The 18,726-nt window shown below is 40.5% G+C and overlaps 1 protein-coding gene across 1 annotated transcript; it reads right to left on the minus strand.

The window, feature by feature from the left end:
- Positions 1 to 1,734: 1,734 nt before the first annotated feature.
- Positions 1,735 to 18,579, minus strand: YPEL5 (yippee like 5). Its single transcript, XM_004452342.5, has 3 exons — positions 18,436 to 18,579; positions 5,217 to 5,381; positions 1,735 to 3,670 (listed from the first exon to the last, which is right to left on the minus strand). Exons 2-3 carry the CDS (start codon positions 5,355 to 5,357, stop codon positions 3,446 to 3,448), a joined length of 366 nt encoding a protein of 121 aa, XP_004452399.1. The 5' UTR covers positions 5,358 to 5,381; positions 18,436 to 18,579; the 3' UTR covers positions 1,735 to 3,445.
- Between the last annotated feature and the right edge of the window lie 147 nt (positions 18,580 to 18,726).

Consider the following 18,726-nt stretch of genomic DNA (forward strand, 5'->3'; position numbering starts at 1 on the left):
AAACACCTATTTTTAACAGATGGTAACCTACCAAAACTATAGATTACGTTGAGTTATGAATAACTCTTTGATTAGTGATTCTCCTGTATTAAGCAGCCATTAATTACCTTTGGAACTTGGTAAAGTAAGGATTTCTTGCCTCCAACTCAGACACCAGTTCAATTTTGGGGGAGGTGATGGGGGTATAAGTCATACATTTAACAAGCCACACAGGTGGTCAAGTTCCATACTGTTGAGAAACTTGAGGATGAGTTAAAATAAACAAAACAAACCAATAAAAATACCTTAGTAAAGTGGTATCTAGTACCACAGAAATTCTTTGGGATTTATATTTTACACCTTATTGTAGAGGTTTCAATTTGGAAGTCCCAATATTTTAAAATAATCATATAATTAACATCTAGTTTATATTATTTCCACTTATCCAATTCACTACTCTTAGCTCTGCCTTATTTCAAGAAACAGATTATTTTCATAACAATGCAAAATACTAGCCTAAAAGGAGTTTATCAGTTTAATCTTGACCTGCTCCCGTCCCACCTATACCTTCTCTAGATTAGGAGAAGAGTTTCGGTTTCATATGGCTCCTGCTGGGAAGACAATGAGAAGACATGCAATTAGTGGGCATCAGGTTAAACTGTGGGATATTTCTCCATTGTGGAAATGAACCATCACAGACATGTCTTTGAATGTCTTATAATTGGTAGTTTCCCAATCCTTCCCCATCAAAAATTAGAGACTGACTTAATCCTGGCTGAGGCCCAACTGTATATAAACATCCTAGGTGACTTTTATGAATGGGTAAATTTAGGAAATAAGTAAGATACTGCTATTTTCCCCTCTAATTTCAAAACAGTCACTCATAATTGTAATTTAAATCTTTCCATAATTAACATTCAAAATATTCCCATTAGGGTTTACGATCACAACAGCCACTGCCACTCAAAACTAAGAAAACTGGAAGGATTGAAGGAGTCCTCAAAGGGAAAGCTTATATCTGCATACACTTCAGTATATAAATACAGGTTCACTTGTATTTGGTTTAGTTAATCTTTCCACCCCAAAGCAAAATCATTCTAATTAGTGGTTTCTGTTTTGAGTTTTGTAACTCTGTAGCACTTTAGATAATGTCGTATTTGTACTTTGTTGTACAGAATTAAAGAATTGTATTGAATAAACCTAGGAACAGAAAAAGAAAAAAAAATGTAGACAGGGAAGGATGGTAAACTGTGTTTTTGTTTTTCTACAAGCAAAGAATCCAATTTGACTGGATTTTCCATAGTTATTATTTTGCCAATTGTTTTTTAAGGCAAGGGAGTAAAAAGTTTATTAAGAAGCAAGAAGAGAGTACATAGTTCTAGACACGGAGACATGGACTGCGGGCATGCTACAGGATGAATTGTACTATAGTTTTTAAAAGGAAGGCATTGAGGGAGGGATTCCTTGCTGTGTTACCTGCCATACCTAAAAGGTGACCTAGCAAATAAGGCATTTTATTTTTCATTTATACTAAACTGTAGTTGTTAGTATCTGAGTTAAAATAATCTTAGGAAAGTTAATACTGGCACATTGAATGTCTCCAGGTGTAAATTAAGCAGAGGTAAAGACAGACTACTATTTTACTGAGGTTATAAGCACTCAAAAGGTAGGATGTTTGTGTTCTTAGATAAAATTAAGACAAGATGAGCACTAGACAAAAGATCAGTAGAAAAATAATTAGCAATATTGCACCAATGCAAGACAAAATATACTTTATTATGACAGTTTATGCACACAGTGCTGTAGGTAAGGCATGCTACTAGGAATCTGCATATAATCAAAGACCAGTATATGCAAACAAATGGGAATGAAGGTCAGTTTCTTAATGATTGCAGATTTTGCCAAAGGTTAAGGGAGGATGGGAAGAATTTCTGTCCACTTATCTCAAATGCAAAATTATACTTCACCAGAGACCTATGCCTCTAACCAACAGAGTCCAAATGCAAATAAGAGGAACTTAATCTTAACTGTACTCAGAAGTTAGTTCTAATATCGAAGACAGGAAGATTTCACTAATTAAATTGAAGCAAATTTTCTAAACAAAGACCTAGAAAATGAGCACTCAAAATGCCATTCATTCATTTAAATTATTAGCCAATCTTAGTGCCATTTATTCTGCCAGAAGCAAATACTAGAATATCTAGAAGTAGTTTGAGTAAAGAAACATTTATATTTTAATACTTCATAATGTCATGAATTTGGGGATAAAACAATACCCTGAGTCAAATTTGATCCCTGTCTACCAAGGGGACCAAGTACAGTCTCAATTTCAATAGCTGAACTTTTAAGGGAAAATCTGAACAAATAATGCAAATGAGAGAGATCTAGTCTTTCGTGGTACTATTAGGCCCTACAGACTTGTCAAAATGAATGCAAAACTGAGGGGGGAAAAGCTTAAATGTGCTGCAAAGTAGTATTTTTAGACAGGCTGCTTTATTTCCCCCCCTTCTTTAAAAATAGATGCAGATTAAATGCTTCCTGCATGAGTGCACATTGACATTCTGTTCAACTGTTTTTTAAATGCAACACAGTGGGGTTTAAACAGTACGCTTTGACTTTAACAAAGAGTAATATCTTATACATAGTCAAATTTAGCTTAGAGAGGAAAAGAAACACTTACCACTATGAAAATTACTTAACAAATATTCCTCTCTTATAAAAAGTGATTTTTTAAGTAACACAGGACCAAAAACATCCAACTATTTCTTTATTTATATTACTATGCTTAAGTTACAAGAAAAGAAAGACAACCGGCAGTTCTGCCCCATTTCAGAAAAACTTTCCAATCAACACTAATTATGTGGTGATAAATAATTAGGAATGGTGACATCTCTGGGTCAAGACTGACAAGGAAGAATGGGCTCTGGTGCTATGGTTCATCTCCAACAAGAATATGGCACAACGGCCAGCACAAGCCATACTAACACTGAACCTTTAGCGCTGGTTACAAACTCGGATCTCTTCTCTGAAGCTAGCAAATCAGGTGAAATACTGGGTTTTTAAAAAAAGTTTAAAAATGAAGCTGAAATAAGTTTAAAAAACATGCTCTTGACATATTTTCCTCTCAAAATGTACATGAAACACACTGTTTTTCACTCTAATAGCCCAGATTTTCTCCTCACATAGCCCACAATATAGCTGCAGATAAGACTATTTTGCCTCAAGATGTAAACATAAGGAAAAAAAAAAAAGGTATCTGCATAATATTCTTTCTACAACAGCTGTTGGATGGGAAATAGAAAATTAAAAAAAAAAAAAGGAAGAAAGGTTCCATCTTAAGATTCTCACAACCTCTTGTCCCACAGTTCATGAATCCGACTCTGATGCTAAGGTGACAGTGCATGTAAGTAGATTTTTGTTTTCAGTGAAGGAGACCTGGGAAAAGATGGCATTTATCTCTTTTTCTTCAAGAGTTATCAGACGGTACATGCTCCTCAAAGCCCTCACTCTCTCGAACTAGGGCTCGTTCCAGGATCACACGCCCTTCCTTATAGCGCTGGCTGTCTTCAGTGGCAAACTCATAGATCCATCCCAGTTTGCTATTGCAGTTTTTGCAGCTTACATCTCGAACCATGTGGCGGCCAGTGAGCATGACCCGGTCTTGAACTTCACTGTACTGCAGGTTAACTACCTAAGAAATATGTCAAAACAAATTGCAAATACATGTAAGGTTAACATGTAAATTATTTCCAAACAAGTACACAGTATTATGGTTGGTGCCATAACAGACAACATCAGAAAAGCAAACAGAAGTTGTTACTTTTGTCAAACCTGCAACACCTATCCCAAGTGCTATTCTGAGAAACTGCTGGGACAGGTAGACTTTTGGAACTTGCACTGCACTGGACACTAATGCAATCATATATTACTATACTAGGCCAAGCCACACTATTTACATATCCTGGTTACATTCCCGTGTTGTTGCAAAGGGTCCTGTATTTGGAGTCATAGTATGCAGGTTTGGCTCTAATTATAATCCTTCACAATTTCAATGATCTACATTTTAAGAGTGTAGATAAGGCAATCAACATAAAAGAACTTGTACACAAACTCATTCCATTGAAAAGTCTGTCAACTTTATATACACAAACAGACCGGGATACTCTAAGCCTACCAAGGACCACATATTGTAATGCATAGTTTTCAAGTGGGTTTAAAAACAGTGGTTATAAGATCTCCAGTGATTCTGAACAAATGACAACCCTCTACACTTTGCTTTTCTGTTAAGAGGCAGGATAGTAAATATTTTTTGACTTTGAGAGCTATATGGACTTTGTTTTGCAACTATTCAACTCTACTTTTGCAGCATGAAAACAACCATACCCATGTGATGATCAAGGCTATGCTCCAAGAAACTTTATTTATAAAAATAAGTGGAAGGCCTATGGGCCTTAGTGTACCAAGCCCTGCTCCACACTTAAATAAAGATCAAGAGGTACACACTATCAATTCTTTGAAGAGAAAAAGTCTTTCTACAAGGATCAGAGGGATGTCCAATTGAGAAAGTTTAGCTGGACTTCTAAGAGAAATATCTTGGACTAGTTCTGTTCCTTAGTCTAAAAGATTTGGAAATTCAATTTCACTAGTACACATTAGACTCCAGTGGCAAAATCACACCAACTAGTTTCAGAGTGAGACATAAATTAGAAAATCAGACAGACTGAACACTCATTTTTGCAAATCAGGAAACATTCTTCCCATTGGCAAGCCAATGTAAGAAGCCAAATTATAATCATTAGGATGCTTGGTGAGCAAGAACTACAGCTAGGTAAATTCAGTGGATGATCCTGATTTACAGCACTGTCAGCCTATGATAGCTTAATGCAGCTATCTCCCTATATAGATACATCAGTGACATAGAGCAGGAGGTATCTTAGCTACTTCATCCAGTCTGGGCTGAAGTCACTGCCAAATCCTGACACTGATCGTTTCTGGAAGCAACAGAGACTACCCTTCTTCTTATAGCACATTTTTTAGACTTTCAAGGTCAGAAGTCACATTATAATAATGTCTTCCTGAAGTCCCCTCTTAGATGAGCTAGTGGGCAACCATTTCGATATTTTCAGAGCCTCATTTTGACTCTTCCTGGAACTTCCAAGCTCTGGCAGGTGTCTTGGCATTAATGTCAAGTATACCAATGAATTGACTTCGGAAATGAAACTGGTTTTCTCACCAACCTTGTTAAAAAGAAATGCTCTGCCAGTGGCGCCTGTGAAACGAGTGGAGATGAGTTCTGAGCGGTTGGTCAGGATCGTATCACAGTTTGCACAAGAAAACAGACGGGTACCACCAATATGATCAAGGAAAATTCTGCCCATTTTTATAGCTGAAGTTTTAAAAACCTAGGAGCAAATGGAAAAGGAAAAGAAATAAGTTATAATAAAAAACATTTGTTAGCACCTACTTTGTGGGTGTCATCATAGAGAACCATTTAGGTGTAACCTCTGCTTTGCAACTCTCAAATATGTGAAACACCTGACCTTGGACAAAAGGATCCAAAGCTCTTGCACTTAACAAATAGCCATACCCCAAATGAGAACATTTTAGAAGCAGAGAGCCAGGGAAGTAAATATACTTAGGCAAGGCAAAGGAATGGTGCTGCTTCTCCTTAGGTTGTTCTGAAAAGTTTGGGAGAAAGTGGAATTTCAGGAAAAGAAGATGAAAAGTACAGGCAGAGAGGTGAGAAAAAGGTTAACAGTTTAAGTGTAAGTATACAAATGATGCATCCTGAGCATGTGTAATTTGAGTGGGATGATCAGATTAAGGGGCCATCAAGTACCCAAGAAGAGCAAACAGGGAAAAAGCAAGAACATAGAATAGGCAGGCCTGGGGTCGTTGAGTGCTTCAACAACTGTTTCAGGGGTGACAGCATGAATGTTAGTAAGTGAGCCTGGTATCTTTGAAGCACTGTACTAGGTGCCTTACTTCTTTCCTAATCCTCACAACAACCCCATCTCAGATTATCCAAAGCAAGTCTGAAAAGATTACTAACTGGTCAAAGTAACACAACTTTCAAATAAAAAAGTCAGGACTAGAATGCAGATCATCTGACTCAAAGCCAAAAGCTCTTCCATCACCTTACACTGCCACCCTGGCACCCTTGCACCAAGAAGAGGGAACAAAAGATGCTCAAGAGGGAGCAGATGTGGCTCAAATGGCTGAGCACCTGCTTCCCACATGGGAGGTCCCGGGTTTGTTTCCTAGTGCCTTCTAAAAACAAACAAATGAAAAACCCTGATGCGACTCAGTGGATGTGCACTGGCTTCCTATATACAAGGCCCCGGGTCCAATCGCCGACCCAGGCACCTGAAAAAAAAAAAAGGTGCTCATGAGACTTGGCATAAACCCAGGACAAGAACAGAGAAGAAAGGAAAGATGACCCACGATAGAATCTTATCAATTCAACAGTCAAGACAAATAGTGCAGTATTGAAAATGAAAGCTTTGAAATAAACTTCTGAAACTAAGATAATCATAATTCAGTGTTTCAAAAGTTAGGAGAGTTAATGATATATACAACTCATTAGGAAAATTAACTGCACTGAATTTAAAGTAGTTTTGTTTTTTTTTATTTCCCCCCTTCCCCTCCTCCCTCCCTGCTGTTTTTGCTGTCTGTGTTGTCTTCTCTTCTCATTTTCTCTCCTCTAGGGTTCACCAGGATTCAATCCTGGAGACCTCTGATGGGGAGAAAGCCATTTCAGCTGCTGGTTTCTGCTGCACTTCACCTCAACTCTCCCCTTGTCTCTCTTTTGATGGTCATCATCTTGCTGCGTGACTCACTTGCGGGGCACTGGCTCACTTAGGGACTGGCTTGCTGTGCAGGCACACTTTCTCTCCTTTTTCACCAGCAGGCCCCAGGGATCGAACCCAGGACCTCCCATATGGTAGGCAGAAGCTCTATCAGTTGAGCCACATCTGCTTCCCTAAACAGTATTTTTAAAGATTTGGGAATAGTCAAGAATATACCACAGCCTTCCACCGTGGCAGCCATTGAAGGGGCAGTAGCCATGGCTCTGCACTACCCCAAGATCATGGGCTTCAACAAGGGTCGTAAGGTGACAAAGAATGGGAACAAGTGAAGGCACCGTTGCTGCCATGGGCACCTTATCGAGCACACCAAGTTTGTGTGGACATGATCATAGAGGTGTGTGGGCTGCTTTACCCTGAGCTGCTCGAGGTTTCCAAGGACAAGCGGGCCCTCAAATTCATCAAGAAAAGGGTGGGGACACACATCCATGCCAAGGAAGAGAGCTGAGCAATGTCCTGGCTACCATGAGGAAAGCAGCTGCCAAGAAAGACTGAGCCCCCTTTCTTTGTGTAATAAAAACTAGGAGAAACTGTGGGGAGTGGGGGGGGGGGAATATACCATAGCTTTATTTAAAAAAGAATTTACTTCTGGTTGTGATTATCAGCTCCTGTATTTTAAGTATTTAACATTACCTTCTATAAAACAACATGCAGAGGTGATATAGTCGTACTGTGAAAAAAATTCCAGAATCTTTGCCAATTTAAATCTGGGGAAATTTCCTTACAAATTAAAACAAGGAAATTCCATTCCCTTTTAGATCTATGAACCTCTCCAGTCATTAGACAGTTTTAATATCATTAGATATGTCATTATCATGAAGATTATTATGATTCCCCTTAAACATGTAATGGAAGTTTAATAAGGAATAAAAAACAAACGGTGATGGTAGCAAAAGCAAAGTGGTATGAATAAGCATTTTTTCTGTTTTTTTTTCCCCCATTAATATGAAGCCTTGACTATGTCATTTAATATTATGTTCATCTCTATATCTTTCTGAACACTAGAGGAATAACTGAGTTAGCCATCAAGAGTCAGATGAGATAAAAGTGCCTTAAAAAGAACTTTTTAGGAGTAATGTTTCCATAACTTTCTGTGCTGCCTTTTTCTGTTCTTTTTTTGTGAATTGAAAGAAAGTTGTTAAAAACACACAAACAACAAAAACCAACAACAACAAAAAACCCAAGAAACAAATGGTGAATAATTAACAACTCATAGCAGTAAAAGGAACACCAGTGCACTAACAGGAACGACTTAACAGACCCAGGGCTGAAAACACAGGGCTTAAGATACTGTATTTATGGGAAGTGGACGTGGCTCAACTGATAGAGTGTCCATCTACCATATGGAGACTCCGGGGTTCAATCCCCAGGGCCTCCTGACCCTTGTGGTAAGCTGGCCCACATGCAGTGCTGCCGCGTGCAAGGAGTGCCCTGCCACGCAGGGGCATCCTCGCATAGGGGTCCCCCCCACACAAGGAGTGCACCCCACAAGGAGAACCACCCTGCATGAAAAAAGCATAGCCTGCCCAAGAGAGGCACTGCATACATGGAGAGCTGACATAGCAAGATTATGCAACAAAAAAGAGACGCAGCTTCCCAGTGCCACAAGATAATGCCAGTGGATACAGAAGAACACACAGGGAAAGGACACAGCAGACAAAGGGAGAAGGGGGGAAGAAGGGATAGGAAAAAAAAAAGATACTGTATCTAGTGTTCTGATTACATTTCTTCAAAATAACAAAAGATAAGGCTTAATGCTGGTACTTTCATTTATTAAGATTATAGAATTGCTTTTTCCAGATACTTAGCAACACACATTGCTTTTACTATAGATCAGAGTTAGCAAACTTAAGGCCTGCAGGCTGAATTCAGGTGGGGGCCTAAGAATACAGCAGTGAGCAAAACAGCAAAAAACCCTACCCTCACAAAACATATGTGGACATGTTTTATTTGGGAAACAAGTTTTTATTTTATTAAAATCACTTGAGCTGACTATATGAAAAATTCGGAGATTTCATTAAAAAGCCTGTATTTTGGGATTCTAATTTTTAACAACAGGGAGACCTGGCAACACGAGGCATGTATGGCAATAAGTGACTGGAGTTGAGTGGAAGCTGCAACTGCCCCAATGCCTTCTTCATCTGTTCAGTCTCTTCTCTGCTTCACTTGACCACTGCTTTAAAGTCAGTCTATTTTTTACTCTTTTAACAAAGTATTTTTATTGGACTCAATTATATGATTCATTACCAGGACCAGAAATATCTGGGCAGACCCTTATGTTATGCTATTCCTGGCTGTAGTTGCCATTTATAGAATACCATATATATATAACAGTAAAATGCAGTTTTTGTCAAAAAGATAAATCTAGAATGCCATGGAACTTAGCAGAAGAAGCAGGCAAAACATCATGTGCTGTGAAAGGATTTTAGGATGTAGAAATATCTCTGGAGGAAGCAGATGTGGCTCAAGCTGGTGAACGCCTGCCTCCCACACGGGAGGTCCTGGATTTGGTTACTAGTGCCTCCTGGAAAAAACAAAAACAAAAACAAACAAAAACAAACAACTCAGGGAAGCCAGCCAATGTGGCTCAGTGGTTGAGCACCAGCTTCCCACATACGAGATCCAGGGTTCAATCCTGACCATGGTACCTCAAAAAAGGTCAGAAACTCACCTTGTATTGACTTACTAGCCAAAGTCTCAAGAGGGTGAGATCAATTGGGATGATACTTTATTAATTTAAGGAGGAAAGTCATTAAAACACTTAAGGCATAGCACTTCAGGGAGCAGATGTAGCTCAAGAGGTTGAGTGCCTGTTTCCCATACATGAGTTCATGGTTTGATGCCTTGTACCTCCAAAAAACAAACAAACATATTTTGGGGAGTGGTAGCTCAAAGGCTGAGCGCCCACTTCCCATGTATGAGGTCCCGGGTTCGATACCTAGTACCTCCTAAAAACTAAAAACAAACAAAAGAACCAACTCGGGGAGCTGGTATAGCTCAGTGGTTGAATGCTAGCTTCCCACTTATGAGGTCCCGGGTTCAATTCCTGACCCCCATACCAGGAAAAAAAAAAAAAGACACGCCACTTAAATATGATTGATCAGGCTTCTCTGGATCTAGGTGACAGATCAACCTCTCCCTTAGACCTAGTAATTATTTAGTGTCTAATGTATGAGACCCTGAACTTGGTACTTCATATAATTCATTTAATCTGGACAATTTTTTAAAAAGTAGGTATTTATTACCCCAATTTTACAGAAGAAATTGTGCAACTCTCTAAAAGTAGATAAGCTGAGATCGGAATAAAGCTTGCTCCAGATTATTTTCATTACTTACTCTCTAGAGATCAGAATGCTTGGGGCTGCCCAATTCACTGTCTTGCTCCCTCAGATTTATTACACACCGTTCCTCCCTCCTCTTGTACCTCTCTATATTTTGGTTTGTGGCAATCCTAATTATGCAATCTCCTGAACTAGACCTAAACTCTGCCAGCTTCTTTAACTCTTGCAAAATTGATAATACCTCTTAAATCACTTTTGAAGATCTTCCCTCTTTCCCCCTCATCAGTGACTTAATTCAAGCTCTCTTCACTTCTAGATAAATCAACCTCTTGTAGAGGAATTATGTACTATTTTAAGTCCAACATACATTCATAGGTGTCAGTATATTTGTGCACTACAAAAATATGGTTAAAGACAGGTGCTTCAGCCATATCCTTCTAAAAGCTGAGACTGCTCCTCTGCAAACATTGAAAACTTTTTTTCTGACAGGACAGAATACAGCTGATTGTTTTAAAAACTTTTAAGTGTACAAATGTCTTTTAGTAAATTTATACAAAGCTGTGCTACATCACCACAAACCAGCTTAGAATGTTTCCATCACCAGGCCCCTCCAAAATTCTCACACCTGTCTGCAATCTCCTTTCTCACCTCTAGCCCACAGGCAACCACTGATCTGCTCTGTTTTTGTTTCTTTTTAAAAAGATTATTTATTTATGTACCTCTCCCCCACTCCCCCCACTGTTTTTGGGCTTGCCACCTCTGCTTTCTGTGTTCACTTGCTGTGTTCTTCTGTGTTTGCTTGTCTTCTATTTGGGCAGCGCTGGGAACTGATCTTATGACCTTCCGGAGCGGGAGAGAGGCGCTCAATCTCTCGCACCACCTCAGCTCCCTGGTCTGCTGTGTCTCTTATTGCCTCTCCTCTGTGTCTCTTTCTGTTGCCTCAGTTGCCCCATGGCAGACAGGAGCCCAATCTCTTGAGCCACATCTGCTTCCCTCTGCTCTGTTTTTTTACATCCAAAATATTCCCCAGATACCAAGACCACCTTGCTTGGATTTTGGGGAGTTCCAAATCTCTTCAGTTACATATTTCTAAAACACCTTGAGAGTGAACTGTTTTCAGAGATGGCTAATGTTACTTTGTCCCTAAATAATAATAAAAATATGAGCTTTGGTATCTGTCACTGTAGAAGTTCATGTTTATAAAGGCCAAAATTAAACCAAACTCATACATAGTTAAAGCTTAAGTTAAAATACTCTCTTCATTTTCAACATTTGCAGTAAAAAAACAGTAACTTAATATTCTTAAGTTTTATAAATAAGGTCAACTTGGGACTAGCTTTTCCTAAATTCCAGGTTATTAAAATCCTCAAAAGGTCACAATTTAAAAAACAGCAAATTTGGTTATTTAACTGGGGTTTATTCCTGATTTACTTGAAATTACTGAGGACAGTGAGGCCAGGCTGAAAATAAATAAGATTCATAAAGGATATGTAAATCACATTTTAGTAATTGTTTTCAATTTCCTCTCCTTCCAACAAAAAGCACATTTAGCTTTCTAGAACTTTCAGTTTCTATTTTACCCGGAGACACTGGTGACATAATCATATTTTTAGGACCTCTAACTTCATATAGAATTGCCTGATACATATCCAATTAGGATTTTTCTTTCAGGAACCCATGAAAGACAGTCTCCGGGAATGCATTATTTTTCATATGAGACATTATGGACTATCTAATTTCCTAATTTGATTCCGGTTCAATAAAGCTAATTTCTAAAAAGGCTATTAGTTTCTTAACCATATACTAATATGAAATATAGCATCTTGTTCAATAGTCTAGCTCATTGTTAAGTATTTTCCTCAAAAAATGGCGTTAGCAAACTAAGGACAGTGGTCCAAATCTGGCTTATAACGTGGTTTTTGTATATATCACAAACTAACAAGTTTTTATATACTCTTAAGTGGTTGGGGGGAAAAATAAAAATATTTTGTGAACACTTGAAAATTATACAAAATTCAAATTTCAGTATTCACAAATATAATTTTAACAGAGACCCTGTAGTTTGCAAAGTCCAAAGTATTTACTATCTGGCCCTTTACATTAAAAAAAAAAAAATTTGCTGACTGCTGCTTAAAAACATATTCTGACAGGGAAAGAATATTTCACCTGGAAAGCAGAAAGCCTTTCCCAGAAAAATAGAACACTTGCTGGCATTCAGGTTTAAGGATCACTAAGGGTATCTGACCATGAGTTTAATTCCACTCAGTTTCTCATGAATTTTCTAGCTAAAATCCTTAATTTACTGTAACCAGCTCAGCAGGATGACTATTAACTATAAAAAGCTGCTGCCTCCTCCTCTCCTCACCCCCAGGACTTAAACAATGTAGTCCAGATTCTTAAAGGGATACTAGAAATGCTTATTTTCACTTACTTAAGTACTGTTCTGCACCGGTAGAGAAACCTTGCAACAAGGTACTGATTAGTACTTTGAAATGGTTATTTACAAAATGATGCCATAGCACCCTAAAACACATAACACTAACTCGTGTGTGTGTTTTTCTTCCAGGAAGACTACGGTTTATTTTAGTCAAAAATATAATGTTCATGATGGTAAAGAGTAGATTTTTAGGTGATATACACTGTGGTGATTAAGGGCACGACCTCTGGTATCAGACCATCTGGGTTAAAATCTCAGTTCGGCCCCATATAGCAGGATAAATTATGGGCAAGGTATCTTCTGCATCTTAATCTGTAAAATGGCCATAGCAATATCCACTTGTGAGCTGTGAGAATTCAGTGGGGAAAAATACATCCTGAGATCAGTGCCAGGCACACAGTCAGTGCTAAATCAAAAGGTCAGCAAAGGAACGGGACATGGCGCAACCGATAGGGCATCTGCCCACCCTATGGAGGGTCCAGGGTTCGATACCCAGGGTCTCCTGAGCCGTGTGGTAAGCTGGCCCACGGGCAGTGCTGCTGCCCCACGCGCAAGAAATGCGCCCCCGCAAGGCGAGCTGCCTCGTGTGAAAAAAGCGCAGCCTGCCCAGGAGTGGCGCTGCATACACTGAGAACTGACGCTGCAAGATGACACAACAAAAAAGAGACGCAGTTTCCTGATGCCACCTGATAATGCAAGTGGACGCAGAAAAACACACAGTGAATGGACACAGAAAGCAGACAACAGGGGGAGGGGAGAGAAATAAAATAAATCTTTAAAAAAAAAAAAAAGGTCAGCAAAACTAGATTACCTTTAGTGCTTAGCACTCCCATTTCCACCCCCAATTATAGATGAGGAAAGCAAGGACCAGAAAGGAGATGAAACTAAACAGTAACAATTTACCAGCTTTACCTCCTGTTAAATACTGCAAAGCTAAGTGACCAGATGACAGGAATCACAAGCATGAATAAAATTAGAAATCTTTTGAGGCAGTTTGTGGCAGTTTGAGATTATTTATGAACCTCCAAAAAGAGGACTGTGTTTGTAAACTGGATTATTCTTCTTCTGGGTGTGATACCCTCTGATTGTGTTAAATTCAAAGGTTTTAAGTTTACTTGATCAAATCAATTTGGGGCCTTTTATGCAACCTAAGTAAGGTATGACTTGGATTAAGTCCCCACCCCCTTGGCAGGCTGATAGAATCCCGCCCTCACAAGAAGAGAACTTTTGTCAGTTTTGATCCTAGAGCCCTAGGGAGAGAGGAGCCATTCATCTGATAGTTTGCAGCTGAGCAACTGAGCAAGCCTGGAAAGAAATGAACCCTATGCCAGCCTACAGCTGAGATCAAAAGCAGCTGGGCCTTAAAAGGAAGAAGGATGGGCAGACCAGTCACAGATGCCTGCCATCTTGCTTCAACATGTGGCAGGTGACTGGTGAGAAAGTACCTCTTATGGTGCCTTGAGTTGAACTCTTCAGGTCCTTGTAACTGTCAGCTTTTAGCCCAAATAAATACTCTTTATAAAAGCCCACAGATTTCTGATACTTTTCATCAGCACCCCTTTGGCTGACTAATACACAGCTCAAATTCGGAGTCAGTTTTAGGTCTAAAAATAGGCACTCGTTTGTGGCGATGAATGACCAAAAGCCAATGATTATACACATTGGATGGACTGTATATGACTATATCTCAATAAAACTGCTTTGAAATAGATAAATAAATATGCAAGAATAGTCAGCCATAGCAGCTATGTATAGCAGAAGCATAGAGATTGAGAGGTGATGAATTTTTTTGTTTTTTATTACTGAAATAATGAAAATGTTCTTCTAATAATGACTGAATTAATGAATGTACACCTATGTGATTATGCCAAATACCATTGATTGTACAGTTTAGATGGACTGTTTTATTAATATGTATCAATAAAAGTGATTTGCTAAAAAAACAAAACAAAACAACAACAACAAAAAAAACAAACTTGTCCTCCCTAATCCTCCCTATAATAGTAATCCCATTCAAACTTGACACCACATCCCAGGCCCCAAACAGGAGGTATGAGAAGAATAAGGTTGTCTATTTCCATCTCTGAGGACCCTCTGATGGGATAACAACCAGTTTAAAGCGAGGATTTTACTCAGTAAAGGAACAATCCCCCCTAGGACATTTCCACAGACTACAGATCTGTACACTCCACCAGGGAGCTCCATCCTTGGACAGATACAACTCCAGAAAGTGGTGGGTAAGGGCAAAGTACAAAGACTTTCCTAGTCAGGATTTAAGCATGCAGGAGCTTAATGCACAAAGGGTTAAAAGAATCTGCCTTTTTCAGGGGAGGTTTGTTTTGCAAGGATTCTGCTAAAATGGAAACGTAGAAGCACACTTGTATATCTGGTTTTTGTCTCTTTCCTCTTCTACACAAAGGAACAAAATCCAAAGAAATTTTAACAGTGCTGGATTAGCTACCATAATAATCAATACTTAATGCTACTGTAACTTCATCAACTATTTCTATAGCTGATTTTGGGTTAAATTCTATAAAGATAATTATAATAAGATGGGTTGGGGAAAATACTTTGGTTAGTAGTAAAATATTTTAACAATGCTCTTTAATCATTAGTTCAAAATGTTTAACAATGCAAGTATTGGTGGTAGGGTGAGTTATCAGAGTCCTGTACGATGCTATGTATGTTTTAAAAGTTCACAACTATTACTATACATTTATTGTTTACATATGTTTATGTGTGAATATATAGTTCTTAAATAAATAAAATCTACAAGGGAAAATAATAAATTGAGTTGGATCCATAAAACCACTTTCCCAGCTTTCGTACAAAATATTTACCAAGTCATGAAGGTTTTAGTGACACAAGAAAGCTGTGCTTTCCTTTTGCTAATTTTTACAATACTGGACCAGGTTACTTTGCTGGGACAAATTATGCTGTTTATAGAATGAAGTCTTCATTTGACTGTAAATTCTTACATGTTACATGTATGTTTTAATTCCTTCCCTCACCCCCAAAATATACTTAAGTTTTTTTCCCAAGCTTACATATTTCTGTAATATTTATTTGCTTAGTCATTACTAGAAAATAAGATGAGTCATGTAACTGAGTCAGCTGAACAACCTGAATTTGCAATCTCCCCAAAACGCTGTCTGAAATGGCAAGTTCACTATCCCATTTGTTGTGATGCTATAAATATACTATAAATATGCTATATATTTATATATAAAAATATATATAAATATGCTATAAATATACTATAAATCAAACAGTCCTCTAATTGGTTGGAATGGACTTTAACTTAACCACCTGGCTTCCTGATTCAGGTGTCAAGTTAAGGTTCAGTTCCTATAGTACCCAGAAATTACTATGCAGGATTACCAGAGAAATGATATTAATTTATATAACTATTTAGGCAATGTAGAACTTAAAATGATATTCCACATATTGCATGATTCCATTTATATAAATGTAAATATAGATCAATTTATAAAGATGGAATTAGTGTTATGTAGAGCTGGGGAAGAACAGAGGGATTGAGAGGCGACTGACTGCTAAGGGGGTGTGGAGTTTTTTTTTTTTTGAGTAACGAAATTGTTCTAAAATTATCTGTGGTGATGAGAGCACAACACTATGATTATAGAAAAAGCCCTTGGTTGTACACTTTGGATGGACTGTACAGTATGTGAATATCTCCATAAAATTGCTTTTATAAACAAAAATATGATATTCCAGACAAAAATATATTTAGGACTATCTTCACACCTTATGGCTATACTTAGGAGCAGCTTTTTGTCTCATGGGCTGTTTTTTGAGGAGTAGCAGCTGGTTTAATTTCTTTTTATTGTATTTCTTTTTTTAAAAGAAACATACATAGATAATTTCTTTTTAGATGTAGTTTTTGCCTTATTTCCTTTCCCTGTTCTTGTCTCCCATTACTTAAGTAGAGCAAAAGAAGTCAAATAACAAAAGTCTAGGGAAAAATTCTCAACGATCCAACCAGATATCATTATTGTGAAAGTCACATGTTTTACCAACCTTGTTTAGAAAAGATACATTTAAAAATTAGTTTAGTTTCCCCATACAGAGTTCAACAATTTACTTGAGCACTTTTCATCACCTCTCTGTCCTAGAGATAATATGGTTGCTAGGGATAAGCTTAAAAAAAAAAAAAAGGTCAACCTCTAAGCCCGTATTAAGCACTGGGCTGGTGAGGGTGAAATAAATGTAGACATCAGTCCCTTCCGAGGAGTTTATGTTCTTCCTGGTGTTCTAAATAGACACACAAAAAGACAAAAGGGATACATGGAAAAAGTTTGCCTGCCAAACTCTACAGGCTTCAACCTTCCCAGTTTGTGAATGCTTCAGGCCTGTTTTTCCTAACATCCCATCTGCCCAGCAGTGACCCACTGCCTCTAATAGTTTCCAGGTCTAATCAATACCAACCCACTTCAGAATACCTCCTATCCACTCCTGCTCACACTTCTCACTGCTCCATTTTTCAAATCCTATGGGAGTCATTTCATAATCTACTAAAATATAACTTTGTGTTGTTACTTGTCTATAGTTTTACCAACTGTTAACTTCCAGAGAAAAAGTTGTAAATTCTTTTTAATTTCCTTCTTACTTAAGCCAAGTACAGGTATGTTTTAAAAAAATCCACAAGCACTTCACATCTGGCACAAATGCGTACCCAGGAAACACTGCGTGCCTTTTAGGTTGTATTTGTTCTACTGCAGCTACCATATCGTAGCTGAGTAAAGTTACGAATATCCTATTACCCCCGGTTGCTTCATCAGCAAATCTACTTGTTTTCCAAGAACACAAGGCTCGCCTGAGGTTACTTCAGGTTTCCCATCTGTCAAGAGATCGGGAATAAAAATCCTCGGATTTCCAGCAAGGTTCTGTAAACAGGAATACTTCTAAAATAAATGAGCTCTACACAAATTCCAGACTTTAGGAGCTCTCCCTTGCAAGGAGGCCTGAAAGGTGTCAGGCATAGACAGATCTTTGTAGTATTCCAGTTTTCCAGCTCCTCCACTGTTGCCAACACTCGCGGGGCCTGACTGTCTGCAGAGCGGCGGGCAACACCGAGGTGCCAACAGTACGCCCACCGGCGACAATTGAGGGAGCGCCCCGCGGGCCGACGCCGGAAGACGCACCAGCGCCCCCGCAGCCGGGGCAGCCACAGCTGATGGCGGCACGTGACGCCCGCGAGCCAATCGCGCAGGGCGGTGCCCGGCCGCAGGCGGCGGCGGCAGGGCCTCCTCCCGCACAACAAACAGCGGCCGAGACCGCGGGGCGGGGGTCCCAGCGCGCCGGGCCCTGGCCCCGCCCCGGCGCTCGCGGGCCGCGAAGCCCAACCCCCGCGCCCAGCGCCGGAGTCGCCGCAGGCCCTCCCGCCGCGGGCAGCCTGGGCTCTGCGGGAGCCAGAGGCTAGGACGGCTGACGTGCCCCCTGCCCCACGGGCGGCCCCATGGAAGGCAGGGCCGCGGCATAATCACCAAACACCCCCCGACTCCACAACTCCTCAGGCCTTCTCCCAGGGGCGCGGGCGGCGGCGACCTCGACTGCGCGGGGCCCGGAGCGCGCGCCCCCGACACTGCGGCGGGTGGGGGCGGGGCGCCGGCCGAACAGCCCGCGGACACGGCGCCTGAGGCCGCCGGGCAGCGCTGGGGGGAGGGCAGCGGCGGGGCCCGGCCTCACAAAGAGGAAGCGGTCGGCCCGTCGGTCCGGGGGCCCGCCCGCAGGAGGCCGCGGGTGGAGGAAGGGGCACCTCCCGCCGCGGACCCCCGCCCCGGACCGCTGCCCGAGCGCTTCGAGGACGCCCGCCCCTGACAGGTTCCGCGCCCAGCCCCGCTCGCGTACTCACCCCGAGCGGCTGGGAGGCCCGCGGCCCTCGACGGCTCCTCGCTCCTCGGCTGGGACCAAGCCCCTCCGCCGCCCGAGTCTTCAGCTTTGATCAGGCCCGGGCCTCGGTCCCGCCTCCCCTTGGTTGGGCCTCAGCGTCAATCATCCGGTGTAGCTCCGCCCCCCAGGCAGTATGCGCTCCTGGTTGGCCCCAAACACCCTTCATGGCTAAGGCCCCGCCCCGCGCAGGGCACTCAGTCCCTTCCGCCCGGCCCCGCCCCTACCCGGGCTCACCCTCCCCCACTCAGCTCCG

This window comes from Dasypus novemcinctus, chromosome 25 (assembly GCF_030445035.2).
Source record: "Dasypus novemcinctus isolate mDasNov1 chromosome 25, mDasNov1.1.hap2, whole genome shotgun sequence".
NCBI lineage: Eukaryota > Metazoa > Chordata > Mammalia > Cingulata > Dasypodidae > Dasypus > Dasypus novemcinctus.